Below are 23,599 nucleotides of genomic sequence, written 5' to 3'. Positions count from 1 at the left end.
ATAAATATTAGAATATGTAACATGTGCAATGTTGATATACAAATAATAGCATTTATAGTAAAAAAAATAAAAAAAACATAGTCATCATAGAAAAAGTATTTTTTAAAAGCTTTAAATGAGAAGCTGATTGAAAAAGGTCACCATTAATTCTAAGTTAAACGTTAAATGTTAGCATGAATTTTCACAGACATGCCCTATTGGTACCATAATCATATTTTGATTTTATGTAATTGTATGACAAAATTCATTTTTATATTAAAATTATTTATATCGTTTACCTTCTTGCTTAAACAACAAAAGTCCATGAACCCTTTCTGTATCTGTGTGCAAAGCAATAGGAACTTCTCCACCATTTTTGTTTATTTTTAAAATTTGTGTACTGCTTGTGTAGAAAATGAAGTCATCCTTGACATCGACTTCCCCGTTAAGCTTGAATGTATTAGTGCTAACTATCGTTTGAATATCAGTACCATCAAACAAAGCCGATTTCAAATCTCCCATGAAATTGTCCATCCAGTAAAGTCGGGTATCATCTTAAATCAACAGAAAAATCTATGTTACAGGTACTTGACATAAAAAAAGTTATTTATGTTTTATCAATCGACTTACATACATAACACTGAATTAAATGTATTTGTTTTATTGTCAGTTTGAATGATCTTGTTAGGTAAACCATCCATAACTATTCTTGATATTAATGCGATAATGATTTGATGATGGGTTTGAAACATTACGCATTACCCAGATGGATACCAGCTGCACAAATATGGCAAAACAACAGAGTTTAATTACTTTGAATAGATAATATAAAAAGTACCAAGATTATAATTGAGTACGCAAGACGCGCGTTTCGTCTACGTAAGACTCATCAGTGACGCTCATGTCATAATAGTTGTAAAGCCAATATAGCAGGTTGCTATGAACTCACATCATGTCCATACTGTCAAACACGTGAACTAAGATGTAACATCACATCTTACCTAGAACACTAATAAAATATGTAAAGTCTTTGAACTAAAAAAAAAAGGTATGTGCTTCTAGGACGCATTTTTTTAATGACCCCTTTTAGTCTGATTGAAACTTGATATTAACAAAAGGAATTTTTAAACGCTTAAAGGAAATAACAAAGAAAAATGAGCATAATCATTAACTCAGCCTGAGAAAGATGAAAGCGTATTTTCTTAAAATGTTCACTGAAACATCCATGAATTATACAACTTCCGGGGCAAGCAATCCAAAGCTAAGGCGTCAATGCAAGCCGGACTAAAAACAATTAAAGTTACGCGATATACTAGTAATTCAGGATACCATAGCACTTCTTGGATTTACAATCATCAATCCGTGTCAACAATTTAATTCAATAAATTGGACACTTGCATCAAATTGGTGTTCACAGGTTTGTTTCATTCGAAAACATGACCTAAAATGTATGAAGCTGAGAGTTTGAAAATAAAAAAAAAGATAAACATATAATGCGTTCAATATTTTAGCTTACTTAGTCATTTAATCACTTAATGTATCAATTTTTTTTTCAAATTGCAATTATCATGTAAATGTTACTTTATTTCGAACATTTCAATGATACTGCACGACCCCTACAATCTTTCCTTTTTCATTAAATGCAGATGTCATACCTGCATATATACCGAACACCCACGATGCCAGGTCATTTATGATATGGTGTCCCTCATCGTCCAGTGACAATTTGTGTATTGTTCCGTTGGGAATGCCTTGACCAAAATACATCCATCTGAAATTGTATTTAGAAATAGAAATAAATTCGAATGTTAATTTCAGCCAGGATGCTTCATTTAGGATTATTTGTTCAAAACTTACTAACAGGTATCTACTCATTTCCAGGTCGTTGACAGCTGATTATGCGGTTTGGGTTTTGTCAATCATTGAAGGTCGTACGATAACTTATAGTTTTTCACTCCTATGTGAGTTGGTCTCTAGTGATGAAAAGTAAAAACACAAAAATACTGAACTCCGAGGAAAATTCAAAAAGGAGGTCCAAAATCAAAAGGCAAAATCAAAAGTCCCAACACATCAAACGAATGGATAACAACTGTCATATTCCTGACTTGGTACAAGCATTTTCTAATGTAGAAAATGGTGGATTGAGCCTGGTTTAATAGTTAGCTAAACCTCTCACTTATATGACAGTCGCATCAAATTCCATTACATTGTCAACGATGAGTGATACATAAAGAGTAAAAATGTCAAAAATAGTTTTGTCATTCAAAGTATGACAAGATCCATAAGTAAAAGTAATATCAATAACTGAAATAGTTTTGTCGTTCAAAGTATGATGTTTTACATAAGCACAGAGTCACATCAAATGACTATCTTAAAGAACTGACTTAACAGTCAAAGTAATATTAATAAAGACAAATAAAAGAAAACTATAACACGTTTTTAAGATGATAACCAACGTCAGTACGCAAAATATATACTTCAAGACCATCTTGTATTATTTGTGAAGTTGATACGAAATATTTATCAACAAGTTCTTAGTACCTTCTAATGAACTTTTGTAGAAAAATGACGGGACGTTTTTTTACGTACACCTGATTCATCAACTTTCTGCTCAGACACTGGTGACGTTTTACAAGTCTGAATAGGAGCTGCAAGCTCTTGAGTACCGAATAAGTTGGGTAATGTATATTTTAAATGCAGGTGACGTTGGTATATTACTACTAAGGTGGGGGAAATTGATAATTTTCAGAATTAAAATCGTCTCGTTTGTCATAGATTCTGGTACTGAGATGACTGTGTATGTCAAATTCGAGGTATAAGTCTAAAAATGAGGCGGATGAAGCCGTGTCTGTTATCTCTTTAATTTCTAGTTCTGGTGGGTATATATATTAATGGAACCCAATCAGAAAAGTTCGGATTGTTAATGGAAAGAACATCATTAGTATATCTGAAAGTGAAATTAAATAACCTGGCTTCTTATTTCTTCTTGATTTTGACAAGTGTCTGAAGGAACTCCGATTCATATGAAAAAAAGAAGAAGTCGGCAAGGAGAGGCGCACAGTTCGTTCTCATAGGAATGCCGACAATTTGTTGAAAAAGTCTACCTCAAAATTCAACAAATATGTTGCCAATAAGAAACTCCGGCATACAAATGTACTGATCACTTGTTCCTCTGTGTAATGTGTTTTACCCTTTTGTTCCTTATTAACGAAATATGCCTTATGGTATTCCAAAGTGATAAAGTTATAGCGTATGCTACCATGTTTATGATGGAAAGCATTTTGTGGATTATTTCTTTTAGACGGTTTTTAAATTTCACATGGGTAATGGTTGTATACAAGGTTGAAAAATCTAAAGTTTTGATAGAACTAACTTCAGAAAAAGACAGAGATTAAAATTTTTAAAAAAGTTCTTAAGAGTTTTTAAGAATCCACATATGGTTAATACCACTGCGCGAGTAAATAGTTTCACAGTATATATGAAGACCCTCTTAAACTGCGGACAAAATTTTAGTCAATTTAATGGACAATTCTTTAGTAGAACATGCAGATGAGTTATCGTATATTACAACATCTTCTCACGTTTATACTAAAGGTTTAAAGTAAAAGTATGATGGCAAAATCATTGACTTAATTATTACCAGTAATAGATAGTCTGCGTTCATTGCAATTAAAACAAATTCACTACAGACAGATGAATATATTTAGATAATATAGACACTGTCCACAATAGAAATAAAATTAACAGTAGGAAGCCGATAAACGGTCTTTTGTCTTAAAGTTTTATGTTGTGTCTCATTGGTAAAGGAACAAAATCGAAATCTAGGAAAGGACAGTTAGTTATTATAGTTTATACATATATTTGATTTAATTTAATATCAGTACCTTTTGGTAAATTTTGGTAGTCTTTTGTAGAATTTTGGAAAATATCATTAATGTAACGGTAAGTGTTGTAAAATTTAACAATTAACTTGAATTCAGATGGTTCTTTATTGACTGTTAGCAGACACTGTCAGCCGATACGAACACACAAGTCGTTGAGAGTACTTCAAATTGGTTTCTTTTTCTACAATTCCTGCAATAGGATTTAATAAGGTATATATCACTACCTGACAAAAATGTTCCCGATCTGTCTTAGGTTGGGGATGATATTTGATCCTCTTTGACAAAACACCGTGACCTCTCGGTCTTAAGCGCTGTTGAGGGTAATCGCATTTTCATGACAATACGGATCATATATATACAGTTTGATTATTTGCAGATTTTCGTTTTTACGCCTGTAGTTCCTGACGTATTATTAAAAAAAACTAGAGAAACACTCAAACTGTTGTTTTTAGAATACAAAATAACAGTTGGTACTCGGTTATCATAACATGATGTTAAATAAAATTGAGAATGGAAATAGGTAATTTGTCAAAGAGACAACAACCCGACCAAATAAAAAAACAACAGCAGAAGGTCACCAACAGGTCTCAAAGCATGTTTACGTATAAGACAAATTAACGAATAACTAAATTTTCTGAAAATCTGGTCAACGATCTTAAGTTATATCAATACGCGCGGATAGCCTTTGGTAAGGAAATACTTTAGTTTACTAAAACGTGCTATGCAGTTATGTATTACAATATGATCATTTTATTGTATCAAAAAATTAGAAAAGTTACCAACCTATTCTCTTTGTCAATGGTAAGTGCAGCAGGTTCGACTGTGTCATTGAAAATTCTGGTTATATTTGATCCATTTGTATTACTTCTCATTATCTTTCTTTCCATAGGTTCAGTCCAGTATAGATATCTATGTTCGGAGTCAAATGCGATCCCGCCTGGAATAATTTCCGAGACAACAATTTCAAACTCAGTGGTCTGATTGCTTGGATAAGGGAATCTGAATCAAGTAAAAATACTTTGCTTTAGAAGCAAACACCAACACATATAAATCACATTTTCCATTGTGAGAAGAAAGTGACTTATATAAAATACAAGAATGGCCCGCTGAGGAAGTGAATATTTAATATTGATATTTCGAGTAAGGATTTTTTTCACGGGGGCATAATTGTTTTATTATACCGAACAAACATATTACTATCAAAAACACTTACCTGAGAAAATTATTTTCTGTCTATTGACTTTTCGCGAATGTAAAAGGACAACAAAGGTAGATTCTTTCTATGAAATATATATGGCCCTGAAAAGAGCCGTTTACAAGAGATATCGTCGACATTATAGATGAATTTCCAAGTCTTGTATGTATAAAAAAAGAAGATGTGGTATGATTGCCAATGACCAAAATGACACAGAAATTAACAACTATAGGTCACCGTACGTCCCTCAACAATGAGCAAAGGCCATTCATTATAGTCAGCTTCTTCATCACTTGATGGACTTCTCACCTGGCCGTTGTCATATTTGTTTTTGTTTTACTGGCGTTAGGTGACGTCATATTTTTTAAGGGAGTCATTGAGTACGACAAGGGTAATTCATCGGTTCGATGGATGCTTCTTTTTTTACGGTTATTCATCGCTTCTGCCAATTTTAGGAAAAAACATCAAAATTAAACTATGACAAATGATTTCTGTATTAGCCAATCAAATAATTATATATACTATAAGGCATGATTTTCTTAACTTTTCTTTCATAAAAATAGTATCTGCATTTCCGGTCTCCTAATTTGAACTTACTTCATAACGTGGATGAAAGGAACATGCCGTCGTGACTGCCTGGATGTGTTTCCAAACAAAAATAACAATTAATCACCTCGTTATACGATCTATTGACAATAACTTGCTTATATTTGATTAATTACAAATTGATAGATTTAATGACAATACCTTATTATTTGCTCCTGGGTCTGTCTTGGAACATACACATATTTGTCTTCATTATCGTATGCAAGTACAAATACTTCACTTTCTGCATTACCAAGTACTTTCACTTCCCCTTTTATTATGTTCAATTCTTTTATTTTCCCCGAAGAAGTCGAAAATAACAGCTTTTCTTCAAAACCTGCAATGAACATTTCACTTCATGCTGATATTTTCAAAGCAAATACCAAATTATGTAGTAAATACAAGAAAATAGACCTTTATCTTTTAGAAAGAGGACTTGACAGAAGCTATCTAGCAATGTAAATATTGAAAGTATACCAATTTCAACGGACACAACCGGGAAATTTTTGGGAATTACAAACAAAATCTATAATTGCGCCAGTTTGAATCAGCAATGTTCCGGACGGTACTCGATATATATTTTTTTTCATAAAGGATTTGAAAAATGTACAGTGGAAATAGATTTATTTTTAAAAATCCAATTTTTGCCTGTAAATACACTTCCACAATAAACATGATAAACACAGAAGAATGACCTCATTAATAAACTCCTCATAGATACCAGGACTAAATTTTATATATACTCCAGACGCGCGTTTCGTCTACAAAAGACTAATCAGTGACGCTCGAATCCAAAAAAGTTAAAAAGGCTAAATAAAGTACGAAGTTGAAGAGCATTGAGGACCAAAATTCCTAAAAGCTTTGACAAATACAGCTATGGTAATCTATGCCTGAGGTAGAAAGCCTTAGAGGGAATTAAATGATGATTTAATAACTGACAACGCTATTTACAATTGTCTATCAGTTCACATTCATATAGATAAGGTGTTACGACGACTGTGTACATATAACCCTGGACAGTGCCATGACTTTCTGTATCTTGTTATTCATGTCAAAGAAGCAAGACAAATAAACCAGAATATGCACATACAGCTTCAGGAAGAGGTTCCAAAAAAAAAGAGATTGGAAGGCTCATCAAACGCTTATTATATAAACTAATACGTACAACACTGATTATCTTTTTACAAAGCATCGTCGTGGTGCATGGATAAGTGTTGTAACTTGACGGTATCAGAAGGACGTATTTATTCAATATTCGTTGATAAACATCATTTAGTAGTTGTATTTTTTTAAATTGTCAGCGTTGAATTAAAAAAAATGAAAAAATTCAGATAAATGTCAAGTATGGCTTCGATTTCATTGAAATTTTTACGTTCAAATGTTTGTGTCTGTCAAATAAAAGTCAGGGTAACACTTAGTCAACAAAATTGAGAATGGAATTAAGGATTATGTCATAGATACAACAACCTTTATAAAGAGCAGACAACAACCGAAGTCCACCAATGGGTCTTCAACGCAGCGAGAAAATCCCGCACCCGGTGGTTGTCCTCAGCTGGCCCCTAAATAAATTGTGTAATATTTATCAAAACTAAATTCTCGACCTTACAGACTGTTCATACATTCATAGAATCAAAATTCAACTGTATATTTGCAAATGTTTCAGACATGGTTATCATGATTTTAAGTTCAGAGCATCTTAATAGAATAACAATATTAAGGACGATGCCGATGATAATGATAAGGATGAGAAATAAGAGTAAAGAGATCATGGGAAAATAGCATATACATTATTGAGTATTACTTACAATAAAAACCAGTTACTATGAAAAGCACCGACATCATGTCCAACATTATCTGTGACAGCTTCATATTTTACCAAAGGGTCCAAGGCAAAATCCAGAGCACGTCAGTCCTACAATATGAAACACAATTTTGGAATTTTAATTGTATGAAGCCATTTTTAAGAATGCATTGAAAAGAGAATCATGTAATATACTCTCGAATATGTTAAGAATACATGCATGTATATCAGACGGATATCAGTCTCGAAAAAAGGAGCGAGTTTTCAAATCAAATTAAATTTCTCTAAACAAAATTCAGGATTTTCGTTTCTTGCTCTATATAAATTGATTTGTGTCGACAAACTGAAAAAGATTGAAGCCTTAAAAAAATCATATAACTTTTTGAATACCATTGTGGACAAAAAGAAATCAGATATTAAACATGTATGAAAGACAACGATTAAAACAATGTAATTATTTTGTCTTAACCTGAAGTCTGGTAATATATATTTACTACGTATCAATAGTTGCGAAGAAATATAATGAACAGAACATACAAATCAAAAACCATTCATAGTTATATTTATCCTCATGTTATAACTACCACCGAGTCGCGACAACTGCTACATATACCCGAGGGTATACAATACTATTGTACTTGAATTAAAAATACGGATATTAAGTTTTTAATTTTAATTCAAGGATTATATCCCCCTCTGGAGACTTGCCCAACATTTGCTTTACTTGTAGGATTTTCATTGTTTAATAAATTGTTTGATTTTCAAATATTCTGGCTTCTTAAAATTCTGCGCATCTAAGTCAATAAATTGGTTACGTAAATGTTATATCTAACACTTCGTTAAGACCTCTACTTGTGGTTTGTTATTATTGTATTGGCATGAACACATAAATTTTATGATATTCAAATTTTCCTTATCAAAAGTTCGATATTATTTTATAAGTTGAGAGAGAAGTATACCCATTCAAAGCTCTGATGTCTTTCATAAAAATGGCTATACTTTTTATAGGTCATCATGATAGGTAAACTTTGATTTTTTTTTAAATTTTTGACTCCCTGAAGAAACATGTATTGGCGAATTACACAACTGGTATGTTAATTCATGGTTTTGTGATGTTATATAATATCAAATCAAGGATAACTCAGTCTCATTTAATGAACTACTCATTGAACACATATTTTATTATGTAGGCACACAGGATATGATTGTCCAAGTAAAAAACCAATATTGCCCTTTAAATTTCGACAGATTTGTTTAATTTTTTTCAAGATAATGTTTGCAAATTGACAACAATTAATCTAATATGAACTGTATTTGTTAAATTCTGTGACATACGGTCTCTTGTGGATAGTTGTCACATTCACAATCATACCACATCTTCTTTTTTATATTAAACTAATTTCATGGCAGTGCTTAATCTTCTATCGTCGAACGAAACTTAAAAATCTAGGCTAGACTTTGTTAAGCGTTATTTAAATCGTACACGATTTCTGTCCATTCAAAAATACGTACTGGTTGTATTTTTTAAGTCGGTTAGACAGTTTATTTTGAAATAACCTGAATAGAAGAGAAAATATTTTTATTTGTAAAACTATATTGTAAACAAAAGCATTTAAGTTATGAATCCGTTTGTTATTGGTTTCACGCTTTCAAACATACATTTAAAGACGTAAGCAAGTTTTTGTAATAAACAATAGTTCAGTATAAAATTGAGTTCAATTTCAACAGGATATGACATTATATTTTTATAAATCATATTGTTAGACATTTAAAATCAATTTAGATTTGTTAATCTGTATAAATACATATTAATTCTTTCAAACTTTAAAGGAGAAGACAATTACTGAATGCATAACTTTGTGTATTAGGGTATTCACCTAACGTTTTCTAACATATATATACCTGCATTATCATGGTTCATTGTGTATATAACTTTAAAAAGTCATACACGAAAAGCTTTGATTAATCAAAAGAATTGCGGGTTATCGTTGCTGTTTAGGGAAAATATTATCAGAACACCCCATAATATATAGCTGGAAAAAAGTATCCAATTCGTAGATCTTTTAACAAAGTTATGATAAGTCTATTATTTGATATGATGAAGGTAGTTTTGTTTAATTAACAAAATTTATGTTGATACACCATAGATAAGTATTAAAAAACTCTTTTTTCAACGGGACATGCAAATATTCTTATGGGAACTGTAGAACTTCGGTGTTGCCATAAATATCAATTTTATGGTCATTTTAATAAATTTACTGTTTGCAAAAGTATTAACTATTCAAAATATTGATGTTCTTTTTCAAGAATATGTTACTGTAGCCGATATGGCACAATTTTTTGGGAAGTTTGCGTCATCAACGCTCTTAAACTTTAAACTTGTTTGGCTTTCTTACTATCTTGATCTGAGCGTTGTTGGTGAGTCTTACGTAAACGACACGTGCGTATGGCGTCTTAAATTAAAAGCCTGGTACCTTTGATTATTAGTGCATACTTAAAACATTTTTGGATTATTTTAGCTGTCACAAATGATACGTCATGCATTTTGTGTATGGATTCTAAGGATTCCACACTCATTGAATATTTAATTTTTGCTAATTTACATAAATTTGTAACATTTTAATATGTTTTCTCTTAAACGGGTAAACAAGTTTTTTTCGTTTCACATTTTGTTTACACGTATAAATACCAAGTGTTATTTTTTTTTTCAAAACGTATGTAAGTAATGTTTGAATTGTGTTCGAAATTAATAAACTATTTCGGAAGTTTTTCACTGATATAAACCGTCGTGTCTATTCAGATGCAGACTTAATGAACCTAGTTTTGTTTAAAACTGTGTAACTGTAAATTTCCTATCTCAAAATGAAGATTAATTATTTCTCAGTCTTTCGGAAATAATACAAACTAGTATTTTTACAAAAGCAACAACGATACGGGTAAAAACTATAATGGTGATGTTTGTAATAAATTAAGCTTATTGACTAGGAGTGTCTATAAAATTGTTATATTTTCTTTTTGTAATTATGAAAAATGTATTCAATTAAAATAGAAGGGCTCCCATCAGAAATGTCTGTTCTGACACTACCAAACTTACGCAAACAAGTGCACCTTTGCACTTCAATGTATGTCGATTTTTTCAGCATAAATACCTCCATTGATATTCAAATTTAGAAAACGTAATTAAATTCAGATGAAATTTTGATAAATGCGATTTAAAATATAACATCAATCATGTAAACCAAACACAATTTGCAGCGAAACTATTTTGCCTGTTGTTTTCGAGAAATACAGAAATTTTAATCTACAAACCTCGCTAGTTGTACGTAGAAATATCCCACCAAGTGAACGTATTCGTTTGCCTATATCATTGTTGATTCAAAAGTGTTTTATTTACATGTATAAATCACTATGGTTACTGTGTTTAACAAAAATATATATCTTCATAAATGATGTATGGTCGGATATTACTCAATGGCCACCTATCGTTAACTAATGCTAAAAATTATGTTTGACTTCAAGTTTTCACAAGCAAATGTCCTGTTTGATATTTAAAGAGCTGCGTCTCATCTTACATGTATGTATATATTTTAACGTATGCATTATCTAACACAATGTACTGTTATGATTTCCATAACCATAGTTTTAACAACAATGTCTTTCATTTTGTCATTAAACAGGATATACATGACAATCAAAACATGCTATATCTAATGAATAAATAAAACCACCAGCTGACAACAATTTCGATATCAACTTCTTAATTGAGTTTTAATTGAGCATGAAAGTCTATTACTTTCGACTTGTTTTTTTATATGAGTTTGTTTTTTTCCAGTTTGTGTTATTGAACCTACAAATGACAAAATACGCTATTAAATTTAGAACCGAATGCGAACATTTTCACCGACCCAACATCTACTTAATGAATGAGTTTCTTACTTTATGAATAGATTGAAAAACGTTTGAATTCTTCAACGTATCTGAAGGTGAAATTAAATTATCAGCCTTTTTAGCTCACCTGGCCCGAAGGGCCAAGTGCGCTTTTCCCATCAATTTGCGTCCGTCGTCAGTCGTCGTCCGTCGTCCGTCGTCCGTCGTCGTTAACTTTTACAAAAATCTTCTCCTTTGAAACTACGGCACCATATTAAACTAAACTTAACCACAATCATCATTGGAGTATCTAGTTTAAAAATGTGTCCGGTGACTCGGCAAACCAACCAAGATGGCCGCCATGGCTAAAAATAGAATGCAGTTTTGGCTTATTTCCCAAAAACCAAGGCATTAAGGGCAAATCTGACGGGATAAAATTGTTTATCAGGTCAAGATCTATCTGCCCTGAAATTTTCAGATGAATCTGATTACCCGTTGTTGGGTTGCTGTCCCTGAATTGGTAATTTTAAGGAAATATTACTGTTTTTGGTTATTATCTTGAATATTATTATAGATAAAGATAAACTGTAAACAGCAATATTGTTCAGCAAAGTCAGATTTACAAATAACTCAACATGACCGAAATGGTTAATTGACCCCTTAAGGAGTTATTGCCCTTTATATTCAATTTTTAACCATTTTCCGTAAATCTTAGTAATCTTTTACAAAAATCTTCTCCTCTCAAACTACTGGGCCAAATTAATCCAAACTTGTCCACAATCATTTTTGGGTTATCTAGATTGAAAATGTGTCCGGTGACCCGACCATCCAACAAAGATGGCCGCCACGGCTAAAAATAGAACATAGGGGTAAAATGCAGTGTTTGGCTTATAAGTAAAACCCACAGCATTAAGAGCAAATCTGACAGGGGTAAAATTGAATATCAGGTCAAGATCTATCTACCCTGAAATTTCCAGATGAATCAGACAACCTGTTGTTGGGTTGCTGCACCTGAATTGGTTATTTTAAGGAAATTTTGCTGTTTTTGGTTATTATCTTGAATATTATTATAGATAGTGATAAACTGTATACAGCAATAATGTTCAGCAAAGTCAGATTTACAAATAAATTAACATGACCGAAATGGTCAATTTATCCCTTTAGGAGTTATTGCCCTTTATAGTCAATTTTAAACCATTTTCCGTAAATCTTAGTAATCTTTTACAAAGATCTTCTCCTCTGAAACTAATGGACCGAATTAATCCAAACTTGGCCACAATCATCTTTGGGTTATCTAGTTAAAAATTGTGTCCGGTGACCCGACCATCCAACCAAGATGGCCGCTATGGCTTAAAATAGAACATAGGGGTAAAAAGCAGTTTTTGGCTTACAACTCAACAACCAAAGAAGTTAGAGCAAATCTGACGGGGTAAATGAATCGGACAACCCGTTGTTGGGTTGCTGTCCCTGCATTGGTTATTTTAAGGAAATTTTGCTGTTATTGGTTATTATCTTGAATTTTATTATAGAAAGAGATAAACTGTAAACAGCAATAATGTTCAGGAAAGTAAGATTTACAAATAAGTAACATTTTCCACTGAAACTACTGAGCCAAGTTCATTATAGATAAAGATAATTGTAAGCAGCAATAATGTTCAGTAAAGTAAGATCTACAAACTCATCACCATCACCAAAACACAATTTTGTCATGAATCCATCTGCTTCCTTTGTTTAATATTCACAAAGACCAAGGTGAGCGACACAGGCTCTTTAGAGCCTTAAGTTTTATCATCTCACAGTGAAAAGTGTCTGAAAGAACTCCGACTAATATAATTCAACAAATATGTTGCCAATAAGAAACTCCGGCATACAAATGTACTGATCACTTGTTCCTCTGTGTAATGTGTTTTACCCTTTTGTTCCTTATTAACGAAATATGCCTTATGGTATTCCAAAGTGATAAAGTTATAGCGTATGCTACCATGTTTATGATGGAAAGCATTTTGTGGATTATTTCTTTTAGACGGTTTTTAAATTTCACATGGGTAATGGTTGTATACAAGGTTGAAAAATCTAAAGTTTTGATAGAACTAACTTCAGAAAAAGACAGAGATTAAAATTTTTAAAAAAGTTCTTAAGAGTTTTTAAGAATCCACATATGGTTAATACCACTGCGCGAGTAAATAGTTTCACAGTATATATGAAGACCCTCTTAAACTGCGGACAAAATTTTAGTCAATTTAATGGACAATTCTTTAGTAGAACATGCAGATGAGTTATCGTATATTACAACATCTTCTCACGTTTATACTAAAGGTTTAAAGTAAAAGTATGATGGCAAAATCATTGACTTAATTATTACCAGTAATAGATAGTCTGCGTTCATTGCAATTAAAACAAATTCACTACGGACAGATGAATATATTTAGATAATATAGACACTGTCCACAATAGAAATAAAATTAACAGTAGGAAGCCGATAAACGGTCTTTTGTCTTAAAGTTTTATGTTGTGTCTCATTGGTAAAGGAACAAAATCGAAATCTAGGAAAGGACAGTTAGTTATTATAGTTTATACATATATTTGATTTAATTTAATATCAGTACCTTTTGGTAAATTTTGGTAGTCTTTTGTAGAATTTTGGAAAATATCATTAATGTAACGGTAAGTGTTGTAAAATTTAACAATTAACTTGAATTCAGATGGTTCTTTATTGACTGTTAGCAGACACTGTCAGCCGATACGAACACACAAGTCGTTGAGAGTACTTCAAATTGGTTTCTTTTTCTACAATTCCTGCAATAGGATTTAATAAGGTATATATCACTACCTGACAAAAATGTTCCCGATCTGTCTTAGGTTGGGGATGATATTTGATCCTCTTTGACAAAACACCGTGACCTCTCGGTCTTAAGCGCTGTTGAGGGTAATCGCATTTTCATGACAATACGGATCATATATATACAGTTTGATTATTTGCAGATTTTCGTTTTTACGCCTGTAGTTCCTGACGTATTATTAAAAAAAACTAGAGAAACACTCAAACTGTTGTTTTTAGAATACAAAATAACAGTTGGTACTCGGTTATCATAACATGATGTTAAATAAAATTGAGAATGGAAATAGGTAATTTGTCAACGAGACAACAACCCGACCAAATAAAAAAACAACAGCAGAAGGTCACCAACAGGTCTCAAAGCATGTTTACGTATAAGACAAATTAACGAATAACTAAATTTTCTGAAAATCTGGTCAACGATCTTAAGTTATATCAATACGCGCGGAAAGCCTTTGGTAAGGAAATACTTTAGTTTACTAAAACGTGCTATGCAGTTATGTATTACAATATGATCATTTTATTGTATCAAAAAATTAGAAAAGTTACCAACCTATTCTCTTTGTCAATGGTAAGTGCAGCAGGTTCGACTGTGTCATTGAAAATTCTGGTTATATTTGATCCATTTGTATTACTTCTCATTATCTTTCCTTCCATAGGTTCAGTCCAGTATAGATATCTATGTTCGGAGTCAAATGCGATCCCGCCTGGAATAATTTCCGAGACAACAATTTCAAACTCAGTGGTCTGATTGCTTGGATAAGGGAATCTGAATCAAGTAAAAATACTTTGCTTTAGAAGCAAACACCAACACATATAAATCACATTTTCCATTGTGAGAAGAAAGTGACTTATATAAAATACAAGAATGGCCCGCTGAGGAAGTGAATATTTAATATTGATATTTCGAGTAAGGATTTTTTTCACGGGGGCATAATTGTTTTATTATACCGAACAAACATATTACTATCAAAAACACTTACCTGAGAAAATTATTTTCTGTCTATTGACTTTTCGCGAATGTAAAAGGACAACAAAGGTAGATTCTTTCTATGAAATATATATGGCCCTGAAAAGAGCCGTTTACAAGAGATATCGTCGACATTATAGATGAATTTCCAAGTCTTGTATGTATAAAAAAAGAAGATGTGGTATGATTGCCAATGACCAAAATGACACAGAAATTAACAACTATAGGTCACCGTACGTCCCTCAACAATGAGCAAAGGCCATTCATTATAGTCAGCTTCTTCATCACTTGATGGACTTCTCACCTGGCCGTTGTCATATTTGTTTTTGTTTTACTGGCGTTAGGTGACGTCATATTTTTTAAGGGAGTCATTGAGTACGACAAGGGTAATTCATCGGTTCGATGGATGCTTCTTTTTTTACGGTTATTCATCGCTTCTGCCAATTTTAGGAAAAAACATCAAAATTAAACTATGACAAATGATTTCTGTATTAGCCAATCAAATAATTATATATACTATAAGGCATGATTTTCTTAACTTTTCTTTCATAAAAATAGTATCTGCATTTCCGGTCTCCTAATTTGAACTTACTTCATAACGTGGATGAAAGGAACATGCCGTCGTGACTGCCTGGATGTGTTTCCAAACAAAAATAACAATTAATCACCTCGTTATACGATCTATTGACAATAACTTGCTTATATTTGATTAATTACAAATTGATAGATTTAATGACAATACCTTATTATTTGCTCCTGGGTCTGTCTTGGAACATACACATATTTGTCTTCATTATCGTATGCAAGTACAAATACTTCACTTTCTGCATTACCAAGTACTTTCACTTCCCCTTTTATTATGTTCAATTCTTTTATTTTCCCCGAAGAAGTCGAAAATAACAGCTTTTCTTCAAAACCTGCAATGAACATTTCACTTCATGCTGATATTTTCAAAGCAAATACCAAATTATGTAGTAAATACAAGAAAATAGACCTTTATCTTTTAGAAAGAGGACTTGACAGAAGCTATCTAGCAATGTAAATATTGAAAGTATACCAATTTCAACGGACACAACCGGGAAATTTTTGGGAATTACAAACAAAATCTATAATTGCGCCAGTTTGAATCAGCAATGTTCCGGACGGTACTCGATATATATTTTTTTTCATAAAGGATTTGAAAAATGTACAGTGGAAATAGATTTATTTTTAAAAATCCAATTTTTGCCTGTAAATACACTTCCACAATAAACATGATAAACACAGAAGAATGACCTCATTAATAAACTCCTCATAGATACCAGGACTAAATTTTATATATACTCCAGACGCGCGTTTCGTCTACAAAAGACTAATCAGTGACGCTCGAATCCAAAAAAGTTAAAAAGGCTAAATAAAGTACGAAGTTGAAGAGCATTGAGGACCAAAATTCCTAAAAGCTTTGACAAATACAGCTATGGTAATCTATGCCTGAGGTAGAAAGCCTTAGAGGGAATTAAATGATGATTTAATAACTGACAACGCTATTTACAATTGTCTATCAGTTCACATTCATATAGATAAGGTGTTACGACGACTGTGTACATATAACCCTGGACAGTGCCATGACTTTCTGTATCTTGTTATTCATGTCAAAGAAGCAAGACAAATAAACCAGAATATGCACATACAGCTTCAGGAAGAGGTGCCAAAAAAAAAGAGATTGGAAGGCTCATCAAACGCTTATTATATAAACTAATACGTACAACACTGATTATCTTTTTACAAAGCATCGTCGTGGTGCATGGATAAGTGTTGTAACTTGACGGTATCAGAAGGACGTATTTATTCAATATTCGTTGATAAACATCATTTAGTAGTTGTATTTTTTAAATTGTCAGCGTTGAATTAAAAAAAATGAAAAAATTCAGATAAATGTCAAGTATGGCTTCGATTTCATTGAAATTTTTACGTTCAAATGTTTGTGTCTGTCAAATAAAAGTCAGGGTAACACTTAGTCAACAAAATTGAGAATGGAATTAAGGATTATGTCATAGATACAACAACCTTTATAAAGAGCAGACAACAACCGAAGTCCACCAATGGGTCTTCAACGCAGCGAGAAAATCCCGCACCCGGTGGTTGTCCTCAGCTGGCCCCTAAATAAATTGTGTAATATTTATCAAAACTAAATTCTCGACCTTACAGACTGTTCATACATTCATAGAATCAAAATTCAACTGTATATTTGCAAATGTTTCAGACATGGTTATCATGATTTTAAGTTCAGAGCATCTTAATAGAATAACAATATTAAGGACGATGCCGATGATAATGATAAGGATGAGAAATAAGAGTAAAGAGATCATGGGAAAATAGCATATACATTATTGAGTATTACTTACAATAAAAACCAGTTACTATGAAAAGCACCGACATCATGTCCAACATTATCTGTGACAGCTTCATATTTTACCAAAGGGTCCAAGGCAAAATCCAGAGCACGTCAGTCCTACAATATGAAACACAATTTTGGAATTTTAATTGTATGAAGCCATTTTTAAGAATGCATTGAAAAGAGAATCATGTAATATACTCTCGAATATGTTAAGAATACATGCATGTATATCAGACGGATATCAGTCTCGAAAAAAGGAGCGAGTTTTCAAATCAAATTAAATTTCTCTAAACAAAATTCAGGATTTTCGTTTCTTGCTCTATATAAATTGATTTGTGTCGACAAACTGAAAAAGATTGAAGCCTTAAAAAAATCATATAACTTTTTGAATACCATTGTGGACAAAAAGAAATCAGATATTAAACATGTATGAAAGACAACGATTAAAACAATGTAATTATTTTGTCTTAACCTGAAGTCTGGTAATATATATTTACTACGTATCAATAGTTGCGAAGAAATATAATGAACAGAACATACAAATCAAAAACCATTCATAGTTATATTTATCCTCATGTTATAACTACCACCGAGTCGCGACAACTGCTACATATACCCGAGGGTACACAATACTATTGTACTTGAATTAAAAATACGGATATTAAGTTTTTAATTTTAATTCAAGGATTATATCCCCCTCTGGAGACTTGCCCAACATTTGCTTTACTTGTAGGATTTTCATTGTTTAATAAATTGTTTGATTTTCAAATATTCTGGCTTCTTAAAATTCTGCGCATCTAAGTCAATAAATTGGTTACGTAAATGTTATATCTAACACTTCGTTAAGACCTCTACTTGTGGTTTGTTATTATTGTATTGGCATGAACACATAGATTTTATGATATTCAAATTTTCCTTATCAAAAGTTCGATATTATTTTATAAGTTGAGAGAGAAGTATACCCATTCAAAGCTCTGATGTCTTTCATAAAAATGGCTATACTTTTTATAGGTCATCATGATAGGTAAACTTTGATTTTTTTTTAAATTTTTGACTCCCTGAAGAAACATGTATTGGCGAATTACACAACTGGTATGTTAATTCATGGTTTTGTGATGTTATATAATATCAAATCAAGGATAACTCAGTCTCATTTAATGAACTACTCATTGAACACATATTTTATTATGTAGGCACACAGGATATGATTGTCCAAGTAAAAAACCAATATTGCCCTTTAAATTTCGACAGATTTGTTTAATTTTTTTCAAGATAATGTTTGCAAATTGACAACAATTAATCTAATATGAACTGTATTTGTTAAATTCTGTGACATACGGTCTCTTGTGGATAGTTGTCACATTCACAATCATACCACATCTTCTTTTTTATATTAAACTAATTTCATGGCAGTGCTTAATCTTCTATCGTCGAACGAAACTTAAAAATCTAGGCTAGACTTTGTTAAGCGTTATTTAAATCGTACACGATTTCTGTCCATTCAAAAATACGTACTGGTTGTATTTTTTAAGTCGGTTAGACAGTTTATTTTGAAATAACCTGAATAGAAGAGAAAATATTTTTATTTGTAAAACTATATTGTAAACAAAAGCATTTAAGTTATGAATCCGTTTGTTATTGGTTTCACGCTTTCAAACATACATTTAAAGACGTGAGCAAGTTTTTGTAATAAACAATAGTTCAGTATAAAATTGAGTTCAATTTCAACAGGATATGACATTATATTTTTATAAATCATATTGCTAGACATTTAAAATCAATTTAGATTTGTTAATCTGTATAAATACATATTAATTCTTTCAAACTTTAAAGGAGAAGACAATTACTGAATGCATAACTTTGTGTATTAGGGTATTCACCTAACGTTTTCTAACATATATATACCTGCATTATCATGGTTCATTGTGTATATAACTTTAAAAAGTCATACACGAAAAGCTTTGATTAATCAAAAGAATTGCGGGTTATCGTTGCTGTTTAGGGAAAATATTATCAGAACACCCCATAATATATAGCTGGAAAAAAGTATCCAATTCGTAGATCTTTTAACAAAGTTATGATAAGTCTATTATTTGATATGATGAAGGTAGTTTTGTTTAATTAACAAAATTTATGTTGATACACCATAGATAAGTATTAAAAAACTCTTTTTTCAACGGGACATGCAAATATTCTTATGGGAACTGTAGAACTTCGGTGTTGCCATAAATATCAATTTTATGGTCATTTTAATAAATTTACTGTTTGCAAAAGTATTAACTATTCAAAATATTGATGTTCTTTTTCAAGAATATGTTACTGTAGCCGATATGGCACAATTTTTTGGGAAGTTTGCGTCATCAACGCTCTTAAACTTTAAACTTGTTTGGCTTTCTTACTATCTTGATCTGAGCGTTGTTGGTGAGTCTTACGTAAACGACACGTGCGTATGGCGTCTTAAATTAAAAGCCTGGTACCTTTGATTATTAGTGCATACTTAAAACATTTTTGGATTATTTTAGCTGTCACAAATGATACGTCATGCATTTTGTGTATGGATTCTAAGGATTCCACACTCATTGAATATTTAATTTTTGCTAATTTACATAAATTTGTAACATTTTAATATATTTTCTCTTAAACGGGTAAACAAGTTTTTTTCGTTTCACATTTTGTTTACACGTATAAATACCAAGTGTTATTTTTTTTTCAAAACGTATGTAAGTAATGTTTGAATTGTGTTCGAAATTAATAAACTATTTCGGAAGTTTTTCACTGATATAAACCGTCGTGTCTATTCAGATGCAGACTTAATGAACCTAGTTTTGTTTAAAACTGTGTAACTGTAAATTTCCTATCTCAAAATGAAGATTAATTATTTCTCAGTCTTTCGGAAATAATACAAACTAGTATTTTTACAAAAGCAACAACGATACGGGTAAAAACTATAATGGTGATGTTTGTAATAAATTAAGCTTATTGACTAGGAGTGTCTATAAAATTGTTATATTTTCTTTTTGTAATTATGAAAAATGTATTCAATTAAAATAGAAGGGCTCCCATCAGAAATGTCTGTTCTGACACTACCAAACTTACGCAAACAAGTGCACCTTTGCACTTCAATGTATGTCGATTTTTTCAGCATAAATACCTCCATTGATATTCAAATTTAGAAAACGTAATTAAATTCAGATGAAATTTTGATAAATGCGATTTAAAATATAACATCAATCATGTAAACCAAACACAATTTGCAGCGAAACTATTTTGCCTGTTGTTTTCGAGAAATACAGAAATTTTAATCTACAAACCTCGCTAGTTGTACGTAGAAATATCCCACCAAGTGAACGTATTCGTTTGCCTATATCATTGTTGATTCAAAAGTGTTTTATTTACATGTATAAATCACTATGGTTACTGTGTTTAACAAAAATATATATCTTCATAAATGATGTATGGTCGGATATTACTCAATGGCCACCTATCGTTAACTAATGCTAAAAATTATGTTTGACTTCAAGTTTTCACAAGCAAATGTCCTGTTTGATATTTAAAGAGCTGCGTCTCATCTTACATGTATGTATATATTTTAACGTATGCATTATCTAACACAATGTACTGTTATGATTTCCATAACCATAGTTTTAACAACAATGTCTTTCATTTTGTCATTAAACAGGATATACATGACAATCAAAACATGCTATATCTAATGAATAAATAAAACCACCAGCTGACAACAATTTCGATATCAACTTCTTAATTGAGTTTTAATTGAGCATGAAAGTCTATTACTTTCGACTTGTTTTTTTATATGAGTTTGTTTTTTTCCAGTTTGTGTTATTGAACCTACAAATGACAAAATACGCTATTAAATTTAGAACCGAATGCGAACATTTTCACCGACCCAACATCTACTTAATGAATGAGTTTCTTACTTTATGAATAGATTGAAAAACGTTTGAATTCTTCAACGTATCTGAAGGTGAAATTAAATTATCAGCCTTTTTAGCTCACCTGGCCCGAAGGGCCAAGTGCGCTTTTCCCATCAATTTGCGTCCGTCGTCAGTCGTCGTCCGTCGTCCGTCGTCCGTCGTCGTTAACTTTTACAAAAATCTTCTCCTTTGAAACTACGGCACCATATTAAACTAAACTTAACCACAATCATCATTGGAGTATCTAGTTTAAAAATGTGTCCGGTGACTCGGCAAACCAACCAAGATGGCCGCCATGGCTAAAAATAGAATGCAGTTTTGGCTTATTTCCCAAAAACCAAGGCATTAAGGGCAAATCTGACGGGATAAAATTGTTTATCAGGTCAAGATCTATCTGCCCTGAAATTTTCAGATGAATCTGATTACCCGTTGTTGGGTTGCTGTCCCTGAATTGGTAATTTTAAGGAAATATTACTGTTTTTGGTTATTATCTTGAATATTATTATAGATAAAGATAAACTGTAAACAGCAATATTGTTCAGCAAAGTCAGATTTACAAATAACTCAACATGACCGAAATGGTTAATTGACCCCTTAAGGAGTTATTGCCCTTTATATTCAATTTTTAACCATTTTCCGTAAATCTTAGTAATCTTTTACAAAAATCTTCTCCTCTCAAACTACTGGGCCAAATTAATCCAAACTTGTCCACAATCATTTTTGGGTTATCTAGATTGAAAATGTGTCCGGTGACCCGACCATCCAACAAAGATGGCCGCCACGGCTAAAAATAGAACATAGGGGTAAAATGCAGTGTTTGGCTTATAAGTAAAACCCACAGCATTAAGAGCAAATCTGACAGGGGTAAAATTGAATATCAGGTCAAGATCTATCTACCCTGAAATTTCCAGATGAATCAGACAACCTGTTGTTGGGTTGCTGCACCTGAATTGGTTATTTTAAGGAAATTTTGCTGTTTTTGGTTATTATCTTGAATATTATTATAGATAGTGATAAACTGTATACAGCAATAATGTTCAGCAAAGTCAGATTTACAAATAAATTAACATGACCGAAATGGTCAATTTATCCCTTTAGGAGTTATTGCCCTTTATAGTCAATTTTAAACCATTTTCCGTAAATCTTAGTAATCTTTTACAAAGATCTTCTCCTCTGAAACTAATGGACCGAATTAATCCAAACTTGGCCACAATCATCTTTGGGTTATCTAGTTAAAAATTGTGTCCGGTGACCCGACCATCCAACCAAGATGGCCGCTATGGCTTAAAATAGAACATAGGGGTAAAAAGCAGTTTTTGGCTTACAACTCAACAACCAAAGAAGTTAGAGCAAATCTGACGGGGTAAATGAATCGGACAACCCGTTGTTGGGTTGCTGTCCCTGCATTGGTTATTTTAAGGAAATTTTGCTGTTATTGGTTATTATCTTGAATTTTATTATAGAAAGAGATAAACTGTAAACAGCAATAATGTTCAGGAAAGTAAGATTTACAAATAAGTAACATTTTCCACTGAAACTACTGAGCCAAGTTCATTATAGATAAAGATAATTGTAAGCAGCAATAATGTTCAGTAAAGTAAGATCTACAAACTCATCACCATCACCAAAACACAATTTTGTCATGAATCCATCTGCTTCCTTTGTTTAATATTCACAAAGACCAAGGTGAGCGACACAGGCTCTTTAGAGCCTTAAGTTTTATCATCTCACAGTGAAAAGTGTCTGAAAGAACTCCGACTAATATAACAATGATAAGAGGTCGACAAGGAGAAGGATATTTGACGTGTTTAGTATGAATGATTAGCAAACTAGCACGTACACTTTAATATTTTTCATTGAAAAAGTTTTCAAAGTTTACTTGGTGATCAATGAAAAAAATATTTTAATTAAGCCGTTTTTCAGTTTCAAAGGGAATAATAACAAAACTTAAAATGTGTAAAATTTTAGTTCGAGCTGCTACCGAATGACAAATGGCAGTGACATCATATCGCAGTTCGCGTAGTTGAAAACAACGTTCACGTGATCGTCCTCAATACTATCCCAAAAAACGTTACAAGAAAAGATATAGGATGTTAATATTTGCAATATGTTTATAGAACTGAAAACAATTATTTTACCATCTTAAATCTGTAAGAGTGTAATAAAACGT

General features: G+C 31.9%; 2 protein-coding genes across 2 annotated transcripts; both read right to left on the bottom strand.

Moving 5' to 3' along the window:
- Nucleotides 1–197: 197 nt before the first annotated feature.
- LOC134694993 (protein cueball-like) lies at nt 198–11,037 on the bottom strand. Its single transcript, XM_063556118.1, has 6 exons — nt 10,754–11,037; nt 7,449–7,555; nt 5,806–5,980; nt 4,647–4,862; nt 1,635–1,750; nt 198–533 (listed from the first exon to the last, which is right to left on the bottom strand). The coding sequence occupies exons 2-6, from the start codon at nt 7,510–7,512 to the stop codon at nt 262–264; spliced, it is 843 nt and encodes a 280-aa protein (XP_063412188.1). The 5' UTR covers nt 7,513–7,555; nt 10,754–11,037; the 3' UTR covers nt 198–261.
- A 2,994-nt stretch (nt 11,038–14,031) lies between these two features.
- On the bottom strand, nt 14,032–21,089 carry LOC134694168 (uncharacterized). The gene is made up of 5 exons (XM_063555166.1): nt 20,806–21,089; nt 17,502–17,608; nt 15,860–16,034; nt 14,701–14,916; nt 14,032–14,107 (listed from the first exon to the last, which is right to left on the bottom strand). The coding sequence occupies exons 2-5, from the start codon at nt 17,563–17,565 to the stop codon at nt 14,032–14,034; spliced, it is 531 nt and encodes a 176-aa protein (XP_063411236.1). The 5' UTR covers nt 17,566–17,608; nt 20,806–21,089.
- Nucleotides 21,090–23,599: the final 2,510 nt, after the last annotated feature.

This window comes from Mytilus trossulus, chromosome 13 (assembly GCF_036588685.1).
Source record: "Mytilus trossulus isolate FHL-02 chromosome 13, PNRI_Mtr1.1.1.hap1, whole genome shotgun sequence".
Taxonomy (NCBI): Eukaryota; Metazoa; Mollusca; class Bivalvia; order Mytilida; family Mytilidae; genus Mytilus; species Mytilus trossulus.
Note: the sequence above shows the minus strand (reverse complement) of the source record. Positions and strands in the feature narration are given on the sequence as shown.